At 50.1% G+C, this 18,463-nt stretch overlaps 8 protein-coding genes across 8 annotated transcripts; 5 read left to right on the top strand and 3 right to left on the bottom strand.

Annotated features, from left to right (window-relative positions):
* Positions 1–3,937: 3,937 nt before the first annotated feature.
* Z518_04755 (uncharacterized protein) lies at positions 3,938–7,528 on the top strand (the record flags this gene model as incomplete). The annotated part of the gene is made up of 1 exon (XM_013418461.1): positions 3,938–7,528. The coding sequence occupies one exon, from the start codon at positions 3,938–3,940 to the stop codon at positions 7,526–7,528; it is 3,591 nt and encodes a 1,196-aa protein (XP_013273915.1).
* A 649-nt stretch (positions 7,529–8,177) lies between these two features.
* Positions 8,178–10,080, bottom strand: Z518_04754 (uncharacterized protein; the record flags this gene model as incomplete). Its single annotated transcript, XM_013418460.1, has 2 exons — positions 8,178–9,361; positions 9,420–10,080. The coding sequence occupies 2 exons, from the start codon at positions 10,078–10,080 to the stop codon at positions 8,178–8,180; spliced, it is 1,845 nt and encodes a 614-aa protein (XP_013273914.1).
* Positions 10,081–10,818: 738 nt separating this feature from the next.
* Positions 10,819–11,775, bottom strand: Z518_04753 (uncharacterized protein; the record flags this gene model as incomplete). The annotated part of the gene is made up of 1 exon (XM_013418459.1): positions 10,819–11,775. The coding sequence occupies one exon, from the start codon at positions 11,773–11,775 to the stop codon at positions 10,819–10,821; it is 957 nt and encodes a 318-aa protein (XP_013273913.1).
* A 313-nt stretch (positions 11,776–12,088) lies between these two features.
* Positions 12,089–12,511, top strand: Z518_04752 (uncharacterized protein; the record flags this gene model as incomplete). The annotated part of the gene is made up of 1 exon (XM_013418458.1): positions 12,089–12,511. One exon carries the CDS (start codon positions 12,089–12,091, stop codon positions 12,509–12,511), a length of 423 nt encoding a protein of 140 aa, XP_013273912.1.
* Positions 12,512–12,941: 430 nt separating this feature from the next.
* On the top strand, positions 12,942–13,336 carry Z518_04751 (uncharacterized protein; the record flags this gene model as incomplete). Its single annotated transcript, XM_013418457.1, has 2 exons — positions 12,942–13,131; positions 13,179–13,336. 2 exons carry the CDS (start codon positions 12,942–12,944, stop codon positions 13,334–13,336), a joined length of 348 nt encoding a protein of 115 aa, XP_013273911.1.
* A 203-nt stretch (positions 13,337–13,539) lies between these two features.
* Positions 13,540–14,487, bottom strand: Z518_04750 (uncharacterized protein; the record flags this gene model as incomplete). Its single annotated transcript, XM_013418456.1, has 1 exon — positions 13,540–14,487. The coding sequence occupies one exon, from the start codon at positions 14,485–14,487 to the stop codon at positions 13,540–13,542; it is 948 nt and encodes a 315-aa protein (XP_013273910.1).
* Positions 14,488–14,676: 189 nt separating this feature from the next.
* Z518_04749 (uncharacterized protein) lies at positions 14,677–15,498 on the top strand (the record flags this gene model as incomplete). Its single annotated transcript, XM_013418455.1, has 1 exon — positions 14,677–15,498. One exon carries the CDS (start codon positions 14,677–14,679, stop codon positions 15,496–15,498), a length of 822 nt encoding a protein of 273 aa, XP_013273909.1.
* Positions 15,499–17,705: 2,207 nt separating this feature from the next.
* On the top strand, positions 17,706–18,461 carry Z518_04748 (uncharacterized protein; the record flags this gene model as incomplete). The annotated part of the gene is made up of 1 exon (XM_013418454.1): positions 17,706–18,461. The coding sequence occupies one exon, from the start codon at positions 17,706–17,708 to the stop codon at positions 18,459–18,461; it is 756 nt and encodes a 251-aa protein (XP_013273908.1).
* Positions 18,462–18,463: the final 2 nt, after the last annotated feature.

The raw sequence follows: 18,463 nt of genomic DNA, 5'->3' as shown, positions 1-18,463 counted from the left end.
AAATGCACATTGGATGGGAGAATCGTTTTAGGATATGTAAATATGATGGCGAGCGGAATACATATGCACCAAAATGGCAGTGGAATCCTATTTCTGCCTCGCACGTGCTCTGAGAACATAGTCTACGGGCTGGTAGAGGGGGTCGTGGCCGTGATGAGGCCATAGGATACCCCAAGATGTGCTTGAAAGCTAACCAACCGCAGCAAAATGAGAGACATATGAGAGACCTGAAGGAGCAAGGAGCCAAAGGCCAGATCAAGCAGATATCAAAGTTGGGCAAAACGACTGAAGTCAATGTGCTTTCATCCTCCCTCGTATCATCCTTTGATCCTGATTTGACCACCTTTAGGGTGCTCCTGCAAGCTTCAAACCCATCCTGGCTCCTAGTCCTGATGGGTGGGATGTGTTGTGCAATGGTGGACCAATCGCAGCCACTGGGATCGATGAAGTGTATGGGTTGCATGCCGATTTCTTTGGGTACCGTGAAGAACGTTTGTACCACATTCAAAGGTCCTGGATTTGCGTCGTTGAAAAAGAATATGGTTGATTGTTCTCGCCGCCTTGACTCGGGCTCGGACCACCCCCCCAATACGGTGCATTGAGTGAATACTAACAGGCGGAAAGATTATTATCATTCCCGGGGTCAGTATCTGTTCGACGAGACGCACTCCGTTCTCTTGGGCCATGGACGTGTGAATCGATCCAGAGATTGCAACCACGAGCAGAGCCAACAAGACCCCGAGGTCGAGTTGGGCCGCTGTCACATCGAGTATCGAGAGCATCGGCCATGTGGCAGCATTTACATTGCAAACACTTCCTGGTTTCCAAGAGCGCTTTGGGTTGGCAGAGAGGAGCACGATGGAAGTTTCTCCGTCGGAAAAAGAGGTAGCTAAGTCTGAAAGTCGTGACCAATGTGAAGAATACTGCGAGGGGTACACCTGAGGGCGGTATAGTCTCCAAAGTCTCGAAAACTAATTTTGCCCCGGTTGCAGTAATCTCGGATGGTTGCGCAAACCCCGGAAATCGGGTCGGGAGATGACACAGACATGGGTCGTTTCGATTTATGTGCGTTCCCACCAACCACTTCCTGCCTTGATGAGTCCAGGTTCTCGTGGCCTGCGGATTTTGTGAGGAGCTGACGGTCAGTTTGAACAGAAAAAGTGGCATTCTCGATCTGTTTCTGGGAAGATGATGAAGGACCACAAGGGATTACTGGTCGTCGTTGGTTCTTCGTCCCTAATGATCGAGAAATTTGATTCGATACCAAGACGAGTTTTCGGTAACTCTCGCGAAACATCCCAACGGAACGTGTTCTCATCATGGTCATGTGTCACCCAAAATCGTTCCTCTTGTTGAGGATGAATGAGAACGTGCTTGTGTTGCTCGTGTTGCCTGGTTCATAAGACCAATCTTGAAAATCGTACAGAAAGAACAATCTCAGGTGAGTGAGATTGTACATCAACCAAGCGAGACCTTCGGGTAGCGGCCTTTGACGACTTGAGCATGAGATCGATTTCCAAGGAATCAGGAGGTTCTCATCTAACTCCGTCGTGGTGAAAGGCATTGAAGTAACCCGAGGGAAGTATTCAACATTTCGTGGATGAAAGAAGAAAAAGTATCATCCCTAAACATTAGCTTCTGTAGATCATCATTACTTCATAAATAAGTAGGAAGGAAATTTTCCAGAGACATTGGATGATTTTCTTGTCACAAACCTTTTCCCATGTATCCGCCATGTGATTGACATGGCAGAGAGCGAAGTGGCTTGAAGCTGTACATCAACCAAAGTGTCGAGAGACTTGATCTTCCTGTGTAGCAATTTGACCTGTTCGTTCGTACAGGCTGAAGAATTAAGTCGGCGAAGCTGTCAGTTGGCCTCAAGTGAATAGATGGTAGGGACATTGAATATCTAATCGATTGTCCCCTGTGCCAATGTGCTCACAGCTTTATACAACCATTCGCCACACCGGTTGAATGCCCATGATCTGGTAAGCGTCCGGAACTCCGTTCATGAACAAATTGGGTAATTGTTGCACCAATAGATCTTTGCACTACCGGGTAAATATCTTCCAGAGCAACCATCCTGGTCTGTGTATAGGATAATTGTAATGCAGCTGGATATTTGAATCAAGCACGCAAGCGGACCGGTCACCATATGAAGGCGAGGTTGGCTCGCGTAAATTTGCGCAGGGCCGAGTTCTCAATTGTGTTGCTTTTGTTGTTTTCATAGAAAATGCATGAACGGGGCTAACCGACTTGGGCGAAAATCTGAGGGCGTCTTTTGATCTGGCCTGCAAGGTCGGATAATATGCCGCGCTGCTGGCTGTCAAAAGTCTTTAGATCATGCATGAAAAGGCGCCGTTGACATCAAGCTGCGGCATTAGTCAATATTCATGTTCGTACTAGTTTTGGCCACGAGGAAGCCTCGTTTCCCAAGGTATATTGTCCTCCGAAGGATTGGGTTGTTATGCTTCAGTGGTCGGGAGAAATATTGATTCCCGTTGAATCATTTTTTATGGATAACATGGGGGCCATCTCTCTCCCCGCAAAGAACGATAGGCTGGTGGAGCATCTTAGTGAAATACGAATCGGCTCATTCAGCAGGTTAGCCATTTTCTGGGAAGTCGAAGCTCGGCGACTAGGGGGTGACAGGAAGGCAGGACAAATTGCGAAGTTGGATGAATTGTGAGACTTTCTGAATACACGCTAGACGTTGACGAAAGCCAGGAGAAAGAGACGGCTGCGTAGCGGACAAGACTGGCGTCGGACTCGGTTGGATAGTGGAGAGGTAGCAAAAGGTGGTGTGGTGGAAATCAGGGGTTGGCTTTTGAGTTTTTGGTGAGCCCACAGCGACTGCGAGTGGCTTGTTGACACACAAATGAGGGATGGTGCGTGTCACGAAAATGTGCCTGCAGCAATGCAAGTCCTGCTAGTTCAGCATCTTGGGTCTGGTTCAGGGATGCCGCATTCAAGGAGATAGCAAGATACTAAATGGGAACTGCACGAGCTGTCCAAAAACCAAAGTTCCCATCACAGGCTCAAAGCTCTCTCCGAGTTTCTCATCCTCACTGAAGGGCCCCCCGTTTCATCCTCTCCGCTGTTTCTCTAACCGACTTTCGATCCCTTCTGCTTCCATTGGCGAACCGCTCAAGCTTGACCTTGCCCCTCGAACAAGTGACCGCGCGCATCTGAACTCAACTCCAACTTCATCGCGGACTCTCCTTCTTTCCTCCTTGACTATTGTCAGCGTCATCCCTCCCCCCCCATTTCTAGATCCTCGAGACCCTACATCCTCCGAGGATTCTCATCACACCGCCCTGCTCTTGAGACCCCGGCAGTCACGGACCTCTTGAATTCAGTGGCGAACCCATACCCACCCTCGACCATCAGCGGCGGTGGATACGCGGCAAGAGAACATTTTCAAATGTGTGGGATTGAATAGGGAAACGGATAGACGACGGCCTATACGATGTCTGGTTAATTTGACGCCATGTTCTGGTCCAAAGCGAAACTCAGGAGCACAGGTTATTCGAAACAGGATCACGGTCTTTTCTCGAACGGTATTGTCTTCGACTCCGCGATTGCCTCCGATATCATTCTCCGTCGGACTTGAAAGAGGGTGCCAATTTTCTTCAAGAGTGGGAATACGCAGACATTCGAGCAAGGGGGACCCGATTGATTTACGCTGGTCGTCGTGATTCCCATCCCGACTGAGTCCGAATTCTCCTGATTCATTAGGCGGCCTTTCACCTGCGGGAGCGAGCCGCGGCAAAGCGTTCGTTTGAAAAGGTACACCAGTGCGTCGGCTCTGCATCGGCAGCGTAGCCACCGAGTCCGATTCTCGACATTGGTCATTTCCTCATCACCCACTTGTGACATCGATGTTACCCCAGCTCAACAAGCAAAGTCCGGATCTCTGATCTTTTCTGTCAAAAGAATGAACCCGACTGTGACTCCTACCACCTATAACGGGAGAACCTCAGGGTCTAATTCGGCGTCGACTTCTGTTCAGACGGTCAAAAAGGTCGCTTCTGTTTCCGCCCAATCTTCTCGGAATGCCCACTTGAAAGGAAGATCCGTCAGTCCAGATCGTGCATTGCTACCTCTGTCCGGAAATCGTCATTACGATCGAAGTCGTTCGAGAAGTCGACCTGAGAATCATTTCGAATCCCAGACACTTAGCCCGAATTTGAACATCAATCGGTGGTCGCATTCAACCTCTTCCAGTGTATCAGCCATTGATACCGAAGCCCTTCGTGCTCGGGCCAACACATCATCTCGACGAATGAGTATAGGTCCTCCTTTGATAACGTCAGAACGAGGACCAATCTCATCCCGTTTCTCCATGACTTCCAGATCTTCCAGTCAAAGTCCTCCTAGGAAACAAAATTCGGGGTCAGGATTTCTCCAGGTGGACCACCATTCCAGTTCGCGCGATATCAGTCCTGTGGCCATCTCTCCTCTAACTCCGACTTCGATGTTCAACCCTGGCGCGGGTGAATACGTAGGTGAAACCTGGCAAGGTCGGAGGACTGGGAAAAATGGGGAATCCGTTGCTATGTCGGTGCATTATATGAGGACGGGTTCACAACCTAGTCTTAAACCTGCCGAAAATATCGCATCACAATATACGACTCAGACTCCTCGTCCCGGTACCCGGGAAAGGAGACCCGCCACAGCCGGTCAAGATGGTTCCGCTGAAGGAAACACTGTTTCCATTCGAGGAAGAAGTCATCGAAGCCCTTCTCAAAAGGCGATGTTATCGAAAGCACTCGCCAAAGCAAATACTGCTGTTCTCCTGGACAATGCTCAAAATACTGAAGGCGCGATTGAGGCTTACGCTGAGGCTTGTGATATTTTACAACAAGTCTTGGTACGGAGTTCCGACATGGATGATAGAAAAAAGTTGTCCGCTATCAGAAGTACCTATTCGAACAGAATAGCCGAGCTTCATGATCTTAATGACTCCTTTTCTGGTCTGATGGAAAAGGCTCTTCCGGAAGATCCTCCTCTTGATGAAACCAACAACACATTCTTCACCGGTGAAAGTGTTGAACCCGATACCACTGGTCTGCTGGAATCGGTTCAAATCCCTCCTCGGCAGGAATCCTTACTACCCGAGATTTTTGGCGGCGAGACGTATATGAACGAGTCATCCCGCAAAAGGTTGCATATACATAGTCTGGCGGTGCCGATGGATACGCAATATATGCCTCCACCACTTTCACCAAGGAGGCCGGCATCCCCCTCTTCCGAGAGGGATACCAATACCCCGCTGGCGACTACACCTGGTGAGTCCGCAGATGGTGTTCTTCATGCACGAGAAGATAGTACCGAGTCCACCTCATGGCTGGATACTCTTGAGGACGGTGATTCTTCATCCAGATCATCTCGACTGTCATCCATCGACCTTGGTATTCGTACCAACCAACATCTTGCTGATGATATTGAAGCAGAGTTTGACGCGGCTTTGAATGCCGCTGTCGACGCTGCTTATGACGATAGCCTAACGGAAGAACCCACGCCCAGACCTGATAAACACGGACAAGACTTCAATGGAAATTTTGGTCTCCCTCTCCCAGAACTTCAGTCCACCTCTCAGGGACGGCCTGAATTGTCAGATCTCGATCTTACTCGAGAGTATGATGAAGGCGATTCGTCAGAGGAAGAAGAGCGGTTACTGGAGGAAATGACCAAAGGCTATGTCTTTGATGATTTCTCCTTCGATAACAAGTCCAAGTCTGCCCTTCCTCGACAATCAGATTCAAGTACAGTTTCAGGTCGAACCTGGGCGAGTTCAATTCCATCGACAACGGCAACAAATGCCACGGCGTTGAGTACACTGGCGGAATCTCATGAACCATCAAGTGAATCCTCTCCACCACCGATACCTCCGGCCAAAGACCCGTTTATGGCATCACCCCTTAAAGCAGCACCTCTTCCTCCTGCTCCTACATTGCCTTTACCAAATCAACCGACAAGCAGCCCGACCAGGACCGACAAATATGCCGGACTCGGTATCCGGGAAAGAAGGATCTCGGGTCAAGTCGGCAAACAGCTCAAGATTGAAACCTTTGCCAAACGAAGTTCGTCTAAGCCAACCGTTCTGGCACCCTCTGTTCCAGAGCTGGAGATATCATCTACCGATCGTTCGGGAGCACCTCAGACGGCACCGCTTGAGGCTACGTCTTCGTTGACATCCGGAACCCAACCGATTACACCCATGACTTCGATGCCATCCACAGAGTCGATGAAAAGTGAATCTCCGGCAACTCCTGCTTTGACCCAGGCTGGATCGCAAGGTAGTGTTGATGATTCAATGGCCATGCCACCATCACCAGCCAAAGTCGCAAAGATGATGCCACCTCAAGCAGCGGTCAGGAAGAATTTATCTTCTTCGAGCTTAAGAATGAGGAATCTTTCTGTCACAACGACCGAGACCAATAACGAATCTCCAGTCACACCAATCAACACTAGTTTCAGTGCCGACGCCAAAAAGGTTGTACCTCCTTTACCTTCGGCTGCGTTGCCCACTCCGTCGACAACTGCATTCGGACCCCAACTTCTTCAAGCGGGAGGAATGTACTTGTTTGAGGATCATACTGGAGCCACGAGTTCGCCAGAAACACCACGTACACCAAACGCCCCCACCATGGCTCCCCCACAACCTCTCGAGCCTTGTCCAGAATCTTTCTTACTTCGTCCTTTCTGGTTGATGAGATGTCTATATCAGACGCTTGCTCACCCTAGAGGAGGGTATATTACGACACGACTCTTTATACCTCGGGATATCTGGCGGGTCAGAAATGTCAAACTCAGGGCTCTGGATGACAAGGTCTCACAATGTGATCTTTTGACTGCTGCCCTTTTGAAACTGGCCAAAGTTGACACTCTCGATGCAGATGCAGTTCTTGAAGAGTTACAATCTTTCGAGGCTGTCCTGGATCAGGTTCGAACCACACTGCAAAAGAAAATTGGCAGCGATGTGGGATTCTCGGGTTCCTCCAGCATATTTAAAGCTGCGGGAGAAGAAGACCCCAGTTCCAACAGGACGAGCAATACCACCGCCAAATCTTTGGCTTCAAGTTGGAGAAAATTACGGTCGAAGTCAAGCGCTCCTGCAATCGGTAATCAAAGTGGACAAAAGGACGGTTCTACCGCTGGTGTGACCATGTCTTCATTACCAATGACTTCGTCGAATTCTATTCATTCATCTCGATCGCATCAGAATCGAAAAATCGCGCCTCCCCCAACCCCGTCACAATTGACCAACGTTCAACCGATCCATGCTGCTTATATGTCAAGCTTAGCTCGTCTATTTGACGCCGTTCAAGTCTTGGATGGGATCGCTAGACAAGTGGAAGATCCGGGGTTAAAATGTAGCAATAAAACACAAGTTGGGTTGGAATTGGGGGTCAAGAATGCAGCAGAATTCTTTGCCTTTTTCATCATTCGGTTTGTCATGGCAGATTTGATGTTGTTGGTGGATAAGTTCCTAAAAAGAGGAACGGAATGGGTTCTGACTTGATGTCACAACGTCGCAAATTTACAAAGTCTGGATTGGAAGTATTGAATGTTGCATCGTTCTTTTGGGGGGGGGGGGAATGATGATCGATCAACGAATGTCGAACGTCGTGAAATGAGCATGAGCATTGTCGTGCCATGATACTTGAGTGATACCTACAGAATTGCGCATTGCGGATTACTTTCAGCGGCATCGGTATTGGCGGCGGCCTCAGTCATTTACGGCCGTTTTTACTTTTCGTTTAATCCACTTAAGGTTGCAGTTGCATTTGCCTTTGCATGCAGTGGAGCCTTTTTTGTTGTTGATGTTTTATGATACCAATCACCACTGTCGCTTTCGTTGTCGTGTGAACGCAGGGGTTTATGTCTAAGTGTCCAGATATACCGCCAGAACTGGAAAAGAAAAGGGGCCAAGCTACAGATGGATGGCACGCAATGGGATGGGATGGATGTAAATAGGCAGAGACAGCTTCATGATCAGAGTCAGCTGACTTTGGGTGAAAGAGATCTCTTCTGTGCTGAATCCCTGAGAGCCGTTGAGGGCTCCGTATTCCCATTGCTCAACCCCCTTTCCAGTACCCTATACCGTTGAAGCCGTTTCCAGTCCAGCCTAGTCCGGTCCCGTTATCTATTCGGATTGGTAGGTATATCCTTCAAGCTCCGTCATCGTGGATCGGCTCAGCTTTCTCTTCATCCACGATCCTATTAGATTGCGGATGTCTTTCCTTTCCACGCTGGAATAAAAGAGTCCGTCGTCCTCTTCTGCCAGTGCCAGCACGCGTCGCTGATCTTCGCTGTCCGGCCTTGCTCGCTTTCCTTCCTCCAATCGAGCCTTGCGAACTGGATGCAATGGACCATGCCCGCCTTCTCCACCATCTTCGGTGATGGCCAGGCACTTTGGCATGTTGCTTGGGCTTCGTCGTTATGAAGCTCAGCCAGAATACACATAAGACTAACCCCGCCGCGACGACGGCAGCGATCCAGAATCTCTTGCCCCCACCACCCGTACCCTGTGCCCCCCCTGACGAGGAAGAGCCAGGTAAATACGCGTCGTTCATGCTGAAGAGGCTGGTGACGAAGCTGAGGGGCACGAATGTTAGTCCGAGGTAAGTTAGGGCGCGGACGCTGCGGGCTTCGGACAGGGATTGCCTGTTGCCGACGATGCTCGCGAGGTTCGTGAACGAGGTTAGAAGCGAGGCAGATCTGCGCTTGAGCTTCGCGAAGCGTGTGCTGAGATGGACGAAATCAGGGCGCGAGGACGTCCAGTCTCTCGCCGTATTGACAGGTCCGTCGCATGAGCTCGAACAGACACCGCCACAGTAGCATTGACCTTGTCGGTGGCGCTCTGCTGTCTGTTCAGACTCGGGCTGCTCGATGCCCATTTGCTCAAGCACCGCGGCAATGTCGCTCTCATACTCGTCGCACCGCCGATTGAACGAATGCAGATCACTGCATCTCTCCTCTACCCAGTCGAGCGTTAGATTTGCAAACGTCTCGCGCCGCGACAACAGCCACTCCAAATGACTCAAGACGCCCCGGTAGTACTCGCCTAGCATCATGAAGTGCGAGGCTACGATCTTCCGCACGAACAGCGTACTGCTTGCTGGGGAAGCGGTGATGGTCAGACAATCGGAGTGATGGGAATAGTAGTACAGTAGGTCGTCGAAGAGGGATGTTCGCGGGGGTCCCGGCGTGGATTTCGCCTCTTCTAATGATGTGTAGTTGATAAAGTCGGCGTAGCCGCCTTGGAAAGCCTCGTTGGGCATTTCGGCACGGCGGAACGTTTGACCTGAACCGACGAGGGCTTCTTTCACGGGTCCGTCGACGATGAGGATCGCTATAGCAATTGTTAGATCGCATTATGCATCATGGATATATATCTCCACACAACGTACCATCCCACCCATCGCCTTTCGTGACTTTGGCCCAAAACGATACCTTTCTCTGCACAATGCCCACATTGTCAAACCTGCTGTCGATTCTTGATACCGCGATGTGCCGCTCATTGGGCGCACACCGGAGGTAAAAATCGCGGATCTGATCGCGCAGAAACCAGAGAAGTTCCCAGTACTGGAAGCAGAACTGGGTGGACGGGTCACGGAGACTCGGTAGCGCGGGTGTGTTGCCCGCATCGTGGTCGTACTCCCATAATGCCTTGCGTCGGTGCTGCGAAATGACGGTTGGTGGTATGCGTAGTCGGTGACCTAACACGGTCACGTAGCTGGGTTGGAGCTCTTCGAGCAGGAAGAATCTGCGTGTGCCGGCTGGGGGAGGTTGAGCGAGGAATGCATCGAGTGCTTGTTCGCTGGGGAATATGCGGTGCGCAATGGTTGAGGCTGAGCGAAATTCGACGCATGCCACGCGCGACTGGCCTGCCAAAGGTTGTTGGAACGGGTATACTTCATACCGTTTGTCATCAGCATAACGTAGAGTCGGGTACTTGCTCAGCAATTCTCGGATGTCATCGTGATATGGCGGACCCGCGAGATGGAGGCCGAAGGTACCGGACCCTGGATGCGGCATAGGGATGGCACTATTATGATTTCGCGAAGACATCGTTGATGATGTGGCCGAACGACGATGTCTCTGTCGGTTTCCGAGATGTGTGATATGTTGGGGGATTTCATTGCCTGGTTCTCGGAGCTTGGCAAGGCGCAATTCAAGACCTGACGGCCTGATCGTGGAGGAGCAAATGATTCGTCCTGGTTGCAGCGAGGCTGTGGGATTGGAATGGGCGCAGGCCGAATCAAAGGCGAATCAACCCCACAGTGTGAATATTGTACTCTGCATATCATAGCACACAAATAGAAAAGGTAAGCGAGTGGGATTCTCTGGGCAGTTGATATTGGAATGCCATTCGTGATATTTTGTGAGTTTTTCCGCTATGCAAACTTACCCCTAGACCTTGTACCTGGCCTTAGTCGTGGTCCTGATGTTGCTTTTTCCCTTACCGGTTTGATGAATGTTGCCTGGAAGGCTGAAGTGACCCTGTAAACGCTGCTGATTTATCCCTTATCACACTTCCCTGAGCTTGATTCGATCACCATCCAAGTCAAATTTGCCGTGACTCTCGTGTTTGCGGAGACGTGCCTCGGGAGGCTAATTCTAGAATAGCTGAAGGCGCTGTTGCAAGCGAAGCATTAGGAGGGTTGCCCAATGGAAGAAAACGCTGCAAACCAACCGGAAGGACCATGGTGAATCTGAGACCATTTCGTCGGGAGGGTTCAGGAGCTGAATCTTGTCCTGGCTACCTAAATGCAACGCATGCGGGCGACATGGAGATGGTAGGCTCATCTATCTGCCTTTGAAGGATGGCTTCCTTTTATCTGCAAATGCCTTCAAAGCTTCCTCTCGGTCTTCGGTGTTCAAGATGACTTCGTAAGCCTCATTTTCTGCAACCTCACCTCGTTGCCATCCATTAATTGCTCGCATCGCCTGGGTCAGCGCAATGGGACCACCTTCACCAATATCATGCGCAAGCTGGATACTGGCATCAAGAACCTTTAGCCGGGCTTTTCCTTCCTCTTTTGACTCCTCTGGTGTGATCTCCACCAATCTGTTGCACAAACCCAGGAAGTATGCTTCAGCTCCACCAACTCGTCGTCCTGTGAGGATGAGATCTCGTGCTCTATTGACACCGATCAGGGCAGGCAATCTATATGTGCCTCCGGCCCCAGGAATAATGGCCAATTTTGTCTCCGGCTGGCCGACGATCGCCGACGATCCGAATACCCGTAACGTCGTGCAAAGAGCTATTTCCAACCCTCCTCCCAGCGCAACTGACGAAATGGCTGAGATGGTCGGGATCGGTAGGTTTGATAAATCACTAAAGGTATTTCTCATGCCAGTCAGGAAGTCTCGGGTCCTGTGCGACTCATAAGCGACGATCAAATAGAATAGATGCCGCATCACGAACTCTTCTGGGGTCATTCCCTTTCTCTCCCTCAAATCTGCCCCAGCGCAAAATGCCTTGTCTGTATTTGAGGCCAGAATCAATGCTCTTGTAGGACCTTTCCCACCTTCGGCCTGGATTTCATCCACATGATGTCTCAAGTCGGCGACCAGTCGGCGGGAGAGAGCATTTCGAGCTTCGGGTCTGTCGAGTAAGAGGATGCGAATATTCCCCGAGTGAGGTGCTGGCTGATGTTGGACTTTGATCGGTGAAGGTTCCGCCGCGGAAGCAAAGGTGCGGTGCTGTAAACGAGAGACGCGTAGGATCGCGCGAGCCTTCCATCCTAGAGCACCTCGCATGGTGAGCGTGCACATAAAGTCTCTGGATATTGTGTTCCATGATGATTGATTTAAAGACAGCATTAGAAAACGACCCGATGTCGGCTACTGGGCCCGCAGGCCGAAGGGCTGATGGTGGTTCTTGGACGAAGATCAGTCCACTGCCTAGGCGCCACTTATCTTAGTAGGTATCACCAGGAATTTCAAGTTTGTCAACTTGGTATATCTTCAAGTCGCGAAGACAATCGAAAGGATTGATCCCCATCTGTCATCTCCACACCAATCTGCCCCAAACCGGTCATTCCGCTCCTCTCATTGTCATTCAAATGGTAACATGGATCCAATGTTGCACGACACGATCCGCTCACTGGAAGACCAAACCTGGCGAGCCTTGATGGACTCAGGCGCCGCTCTTCTTCCCTTCCTCAGTCGAGATTGTACAATGTTCTTCCCCTTGGGCATGAAGGTCTCAGCGAAGACGTCTCCTAACCTGGAAGATGTAATGCGGAGCGAAGCATTTGTTCCTTGGAAACGCTACAAGATGAGCGAGTGCGAAGTCATTCCACTGGGACCAGAAGCAGCGCTTATCAGTTATCGTGTCAAGGCGACGAGGCAGCATATCACCGATGATGACGATGAACGACAGGACGAGTTTCGCGCATTAATCTCGAGCACTTGGAAGAAAGATCTTGACACGGGTAAATGGTTGATGTGTTTTCAACAGCAGACACCTTATGAGGAGGATTTGGACCTTTGAAAGATGTTAATGCAGCGGTAAAGGGACGCTCGGAGAATTTGGGATATTTGAAGCTGGCCTTTTTTTTGGATTATTTCGGTATCTTCATCCAGAAGTGACGATATTCTTGATTGCAATTGTCGGATCCCATCTTCCTCGCCCCCGAGTTGCATAGCGATGCCGTGTGAAGCGCCAATGTCTGCACTGTGACATCAGTTGGTAGGGCGTTGCTGATCCCGGCAAGTCAGTGGCGTTTCGCCTGTGGGCAATCGATGTGGGGTCAAAGTTCAATGATGGATGGTTCGCAAACTTGAAATGGTTATGGCACACCCTGACATTGTGACGTCGGTGAGCAGGAAAGAATCAAGCAGGTCTTCCTTCATAATTCGACCTGACCTCTCTCCCACTACCTATCCTTCGAAAGACCACACCTGCCCTCCACTCTGTCAAAATGTCGTTCCTCTATAAAACAACATCTGTCCTTCACCCGGCAGTGAGATCCTCTACAATCCGTTCATCACCTCGCCTCTTCTCCACCGCGATCGTTCATCAGAAATCTGCTGCCGAAACTGTGAAAGATGGCCTCAAAAGGGTTGACCGAACGGTTTCTGATGCCGCTGTCGTTGGTATCGACAAAGGAAGTATGAAATGTCCACATTTTTTGGGACAATGCTGACATGATTGCAAGTGGAATTGAAAAACAAAGCCACCAAAGTTGCAGGCATCGAGACGGGCAAAGCTCAAGGCAAAGCTCAACAAGCTGCGGGTGAAGCCCAAGGCAAAGCTACCGACTTCAAAAGCAAGGCCAAAGGAAAGGCTGAGGAAGTCCAGGGCAAGATGTCATGAACTTACACATTGATCGCGGAGGGGAGTTTAGACGCATTGCATCCGAGCAATTCAAGTTACCAGGGATAATAGCTGGCGTTCTGTGCAATATCCATCGATGAGAATTTGTCCCTCATTGGGTCCCAATATGTACAGTGTTCACAAGAAATGGGTTCCCAATGCTAGAGCCAAAGCCTTTGACTGCCGTCTATCCATAAAATCGTCTAATCAGCATCGACATTTCTTAGTTGTGGCGGGGGCGGCAGGTTGTTTTGATCCGCAAAATGTTTCCGGTACAGATCCTCTTCCCCATCTTTTAATCCATACTTGGACGGATCTCTTTTTTCCAGAAAATGTTTCACTCGACCGTCCGAGCCAATTTGATTATCATTTAAATGGCTCGCCCGTGCGGCCAGGAATCGATGCGTCTCTTCTGTAAAGGCACGGGCCCGTTCTTCAATGGATCCAGAGAATTGTCCGGCCCTTGTTGCTTGAAGGACTCCGGTCAGGACTGCAAGGAGGATGACAAAGGATGCAAAGGCATTGTGATGGACATACAAGCCCGAATACTCTTGTTTCGGCGGATCGTCATATCGTCGATACCATTTTTCCCAATCTTCCCATGTTGCATTTCGGAAGATGGACTGGTCATCATCAGGGCCGAATCCATACCTCTTCCCTTCCGGATTGGTAAACCCCGACGAGTGTCGGGTGGCAGTTCTCGTCCCCCAGCCTGCACCGGATATATCATACGCCCGTCTCTTGACCGGGTCCGATAAAATCTCATGTGCCTGCACCACCAACCTATATCTTTCCAGTCTTTCTGGATGGGTGAGACTCTCCGACCCACCAGACCCATTCCTGTCAGGATGGTACATCTTGACCAATTCATAAAATTTATGCTTTGAATAGACTGCGGTCCTTTCCAATTCAAAGATGTCGTAGGGTGAAGGAGTCCAAGCGGTGTTTTTTCGACATGGCCAATTCATATGATCTCGAAATTCAAAACTTCTGTCGGATTTGGCATCCGTATAGCTCCTGGACTGTCGCGTGAACCGTGGATCGGGCTTTAACTTCTTGTGGGAATGCGAAGGGGAGGAATTGCAGGCACAGCATTGCCATGTACTATAGACTGCCGGTAGCTTGACATTTTTTAAGAGGGAAGAAGGCATCTCGAGCAATCAGATAGCATCCTGAAAGATGTAGAGAAGAGCTTGAAGAGGTCAGACGAGCAGGCCGGAGGAAGGGGAGGAGGGGGCGTCTTCATTGTCGGGGTCTAGATCGCCGAAAAGGCAACTTTGCCGACCACATTTCAAAGGAAATTTGGAAGAAGATTTTGACAATGACCCAATTTGTAACAAATGCCTGACTCCGATTCAGCGTCGCCTCCGAAGCGTTATGATCGCGATTCTCGAGGTGAGGATCGAAGAAGCAGAGACGACTACCGCAGGAAGCGACGGGGGTCGCGAAGCCGAGATCGGCCACGAAAGAGATCCAGAAGTGTAGACAGAGACGAGCGCAGAAGGGATCGAGATGCTCGCCGGCGATATCATGATGAATACAGACCTGATCGGTCCAGGTCTCGCTCTCCTCGTCGCAAACTCTCGCAAGAGCCATACCAGCGGTCCAAAGGTCCCCTTCCATCCCAGGCCGACGCATTCAAATCTACCGACAAAGACAGTCCGTCACCAGGGCCTGAAAAACAGAAGCCAAATTTCCGGCCCTCTGGTCTTCTCGCAGCAGCCTCCAATGCAGTCTCAACTTCGACTGGCTCTATCGTTTTGAAATATCATGAGCCACCAGAAGCACGTAAACCACCCTCCTCCCAGCCGTGGAGATTGTACATTTTCAAAGGAGAAGCCATACTCGATACTCTCGACTTGTACTCCCAATCATGCTGGCTCTTCGGCAGAGAAGCGTCCGTCTGCGACTATGTCCTTGAACATCCAAGCTGCTCCAAACAGCATGCCGTCATTCAATTTCGGTACATCGAGAGGAGGAATGAGTTCGGCGACAAGATTGGGAAAATCAAGCCATATGTGATCGATCTCGAGAGCGCGAATGGAACAAAGATTAATGATGAGGATGTGCCGGAAAGAAGATATATGGAATTGAGAGACAAGGATGTGATCAAGTTCGGCCATTCCTCCAGGGAGTACGTGGTCCAGCTGCCTCCTGGATAAACATGAGCATTTCGAACGATGAGTGAGCTCGAACCGACCATGAACGGACCCGATGAGATGCCACATCCGTCGAAATGGTTTATGACGTTTCTTTCAGGCCCAAGGCCAAACCGGCCGTATCAAATCTTATTCAATTCCTGCCTGCTGTTTGCCTTGTATGACAAAGAATCGCCTTTCAAAGCTCGATTAGATGAAAGAGGCCTCGATTTGCTGGCCCTTGCATCCAGCTAACACCTTGAGGAACCTGAAACCATTCAGACTGGGAGGTCCGAAACTTCTGAAACTGAACTTTTCACACCCACGACTCAGCTGAAAACGGACTAGATGCAGCCGAACTTGCCGGGCCTTCGTCATCAAATGGCAGCGGCAGGACCCCAGAGTCAATCATGCCTTGAACAGAAGAGAAAGTTCAAGCCGATTGCAAACGATCTGCTTCCAGATCGCGCAGGTCCATTATTTGGCCATTGTAGTGAAGCTCGGAGTCTAGAAACTCCTGAGCAAGACACTACTTCTTCGCAGCCCTCGTCTGGACGACTCCAGGCGCAGACATTTGGTTCTGAAAAGAACTCGAGGACCGATACGGTCCTCCTGCGCAGCACTGCTGAGCAGCGAGCCGTTATGGTTGTCAGGCCAGTCCGTGTAGATCCAGCATTTCGGAGCCCAAGCGCTCCCACCAGATCACCCGGCTCTAGACAAAGTCGTCTGGTTGCCTCTTAAAAAGGAAGTTGCTCAGCTTTTCAACCCCCCGTTCCCTTCTCAAATTGAGGGACAATGAGAAGCGTGTAAACAGATGGATGACTACCCCATAAATGTGACAGCCCTGCCTTCAGGTCCAGAATCCAATGTTGGCGTTTGGAAATCCCCCATTGTATGTACTTCTACTCTAGATTGTTTTCACATGCAATCCTTTCGTAGCCGATTTCGAATTGCAGCAAGCACCAAACGTAGTCATGGATCTCCCATATCTCTCGACGTAATCATCAACTTCAATAACCACAGGATCAGTGAAGGACAAAATGGGATGATGGTCATTGTGAAATGGCTCCCTTCGCATACCTGAAGTTGAGAGTGTGGAAGTTGAGAATATGCTAGCAGACAATTCGCTTATTCGTCGTACCCAGAGGAATGTACCGACTGGTTTGAAGCGAATTACCACTCGACTGGAAGCAGCAGCTCTATCAATGATTTAGATATTCTTCCATGCAAGGAATTCCAACAAGTCCTTGCGTTGCACCTGCCATCCCAGCTCCAAGGAATCCTGGACTGCTCTTCGGCAAATATTTGTCGTGAGCATTAGAAGTCGGATATATCCAACGCCAATTCTCAGGTTGCGACCGTTCCCGTTTAGCTCGATCTTTGCATGGCGCCCTTGAAGTCGAGAATAGAGCAAGAACCGGTCAAGACGAAGCTTACCTTGTCCATCCCCGATCATCAATATGGCGGAACGTATGGTTCACGACTCTCCTCTGACCAGATGTCAGTCATAACCATGAGGAGCTGACGCAAGAAAGGTGGCACATCGACGGAAAACAGTCAATGCTACTCCAGTCGTTCTAAAAGAACACTCGGATCCAAAGCCTCCTCACGAAGGGGAATCTTGCAGTGTTCGGTAAACCAGTAACAAGGATGGCCACGGAATATCCACCAATGATGCCATCAGAAACGGATAATCCGGTGTATTGTTCAGCTTTTGATGCTATCTCTTCAGCGTGCACGTATTATCTCGAAAATGTCCTCTTGATCTCGACTGTGTGCCATGAGCTGTCTCGCATCTCAGTTGTCGCAGAGTAAAACCGATTCGTGGCGGATCGGACTCGTCGGCACCAAGGGCGTGTCACAATAACGGGGGTTGAGGTGGTTGCCTGAGCCTCATTCAAACGCACCGGGAGGCTAGGCTGAGGAATGGAAAAGGTCGAAGAGATGAAGTTACAGAACTGTATCAGCTCCAGCTCTATTTTTAGCCCCCGAACCCCCAAATTTCGGCCTTCAATGCAGTGCGGTCAACATATACGGGTACCGAGCACCCTCTACGAGATATCGGCTCTACAGCATATAAGACGGCTCGCGAATTCGTCTTTCTGATCTTGTTTCAGAAAGATTCTTTCTGTGGATTGATATCCTAGCCTAGCCAGAGCAGTCTGAAGTCATCTGGGACCTCTCACTCGACCAATCAACCAAAAGTTTTATTTCTTCACAATACGGACATCATGTCAAACCCAGATCCCACGTTGAACTTGCCTCGCATCCTTTGTCTTCACGGAGGTGGCGTCAATTCTGCTATATTCAAAGCACAACTTCGGGCGTTCTTGAATCACGATAAACTCAAAAATCGATATCGCTTTGTTTTCGTTGATGCCCCATTTTTCTGCGATGAGGGAGTTGGAGTTTATCCGGTCTACTCAGATTGGGGCCCCTTCCGGAGATGGTTTCGATGGCTGGACTCTCATCCTGAAATTGATCCCGCTGCTTGTGCATACGAGCTTGAGTACACTATTGAGCGGTGCATGGAGAGCGACGAGGGGACGGGGGAATGGGTGGGCGTTCTGGGCTTCAGTCAAGGCGCCAAACTGGCAGCTAGTCTGCTTTACGAACAGCAGATTAAGGAGAAAGATGGGCCCTGGAAATTCGCTGTCATCCTTGCGGGACGAGCGCCGATTGTCAGCCTCAGCGAAGAAGCGGAAGAATTCCCCTGGATGCAATCGGCTGGAGGACTATCTGACGCTGCGGATCTGGACAGCATCCTCGAACGGCCAGATATGAAATTGAAGATCCCGACCTTGCACGTACACGGATTAAAGGATGAGGGTCTGCATCTGCATAGAAAGCTGGTGGAAGATTATTGTGCGCCTGGTACCACCACTTTGGTCGAATGGGACGGAGGTCATCGAATACCAATCAAGAAGAGTGATGTCGATAAGATCGTCGATGCTTGGGTGGATCTGGCAGATGAGTATGGAGTATGAAA

This window comes from Rhinocladiella mackenziei (assembly GCF_000835555.1).
Source record: "Rhinocladiella mackenziei CBS 650.93 unplaced genomic scaffold supercont1.3, whole genome shotgun sequence".
Taxonomy (NCBI): Eukaryota; Fungi; Ascomycota; class Eurotiomycetes; order Chaetothyriales; family Herpotrichiellaceae; genus Rhinocladiella; species Rhinocladiella mackenziei.
This window is presented reverse-complemented; position numbering and strand designations above follow the sequence as displayed.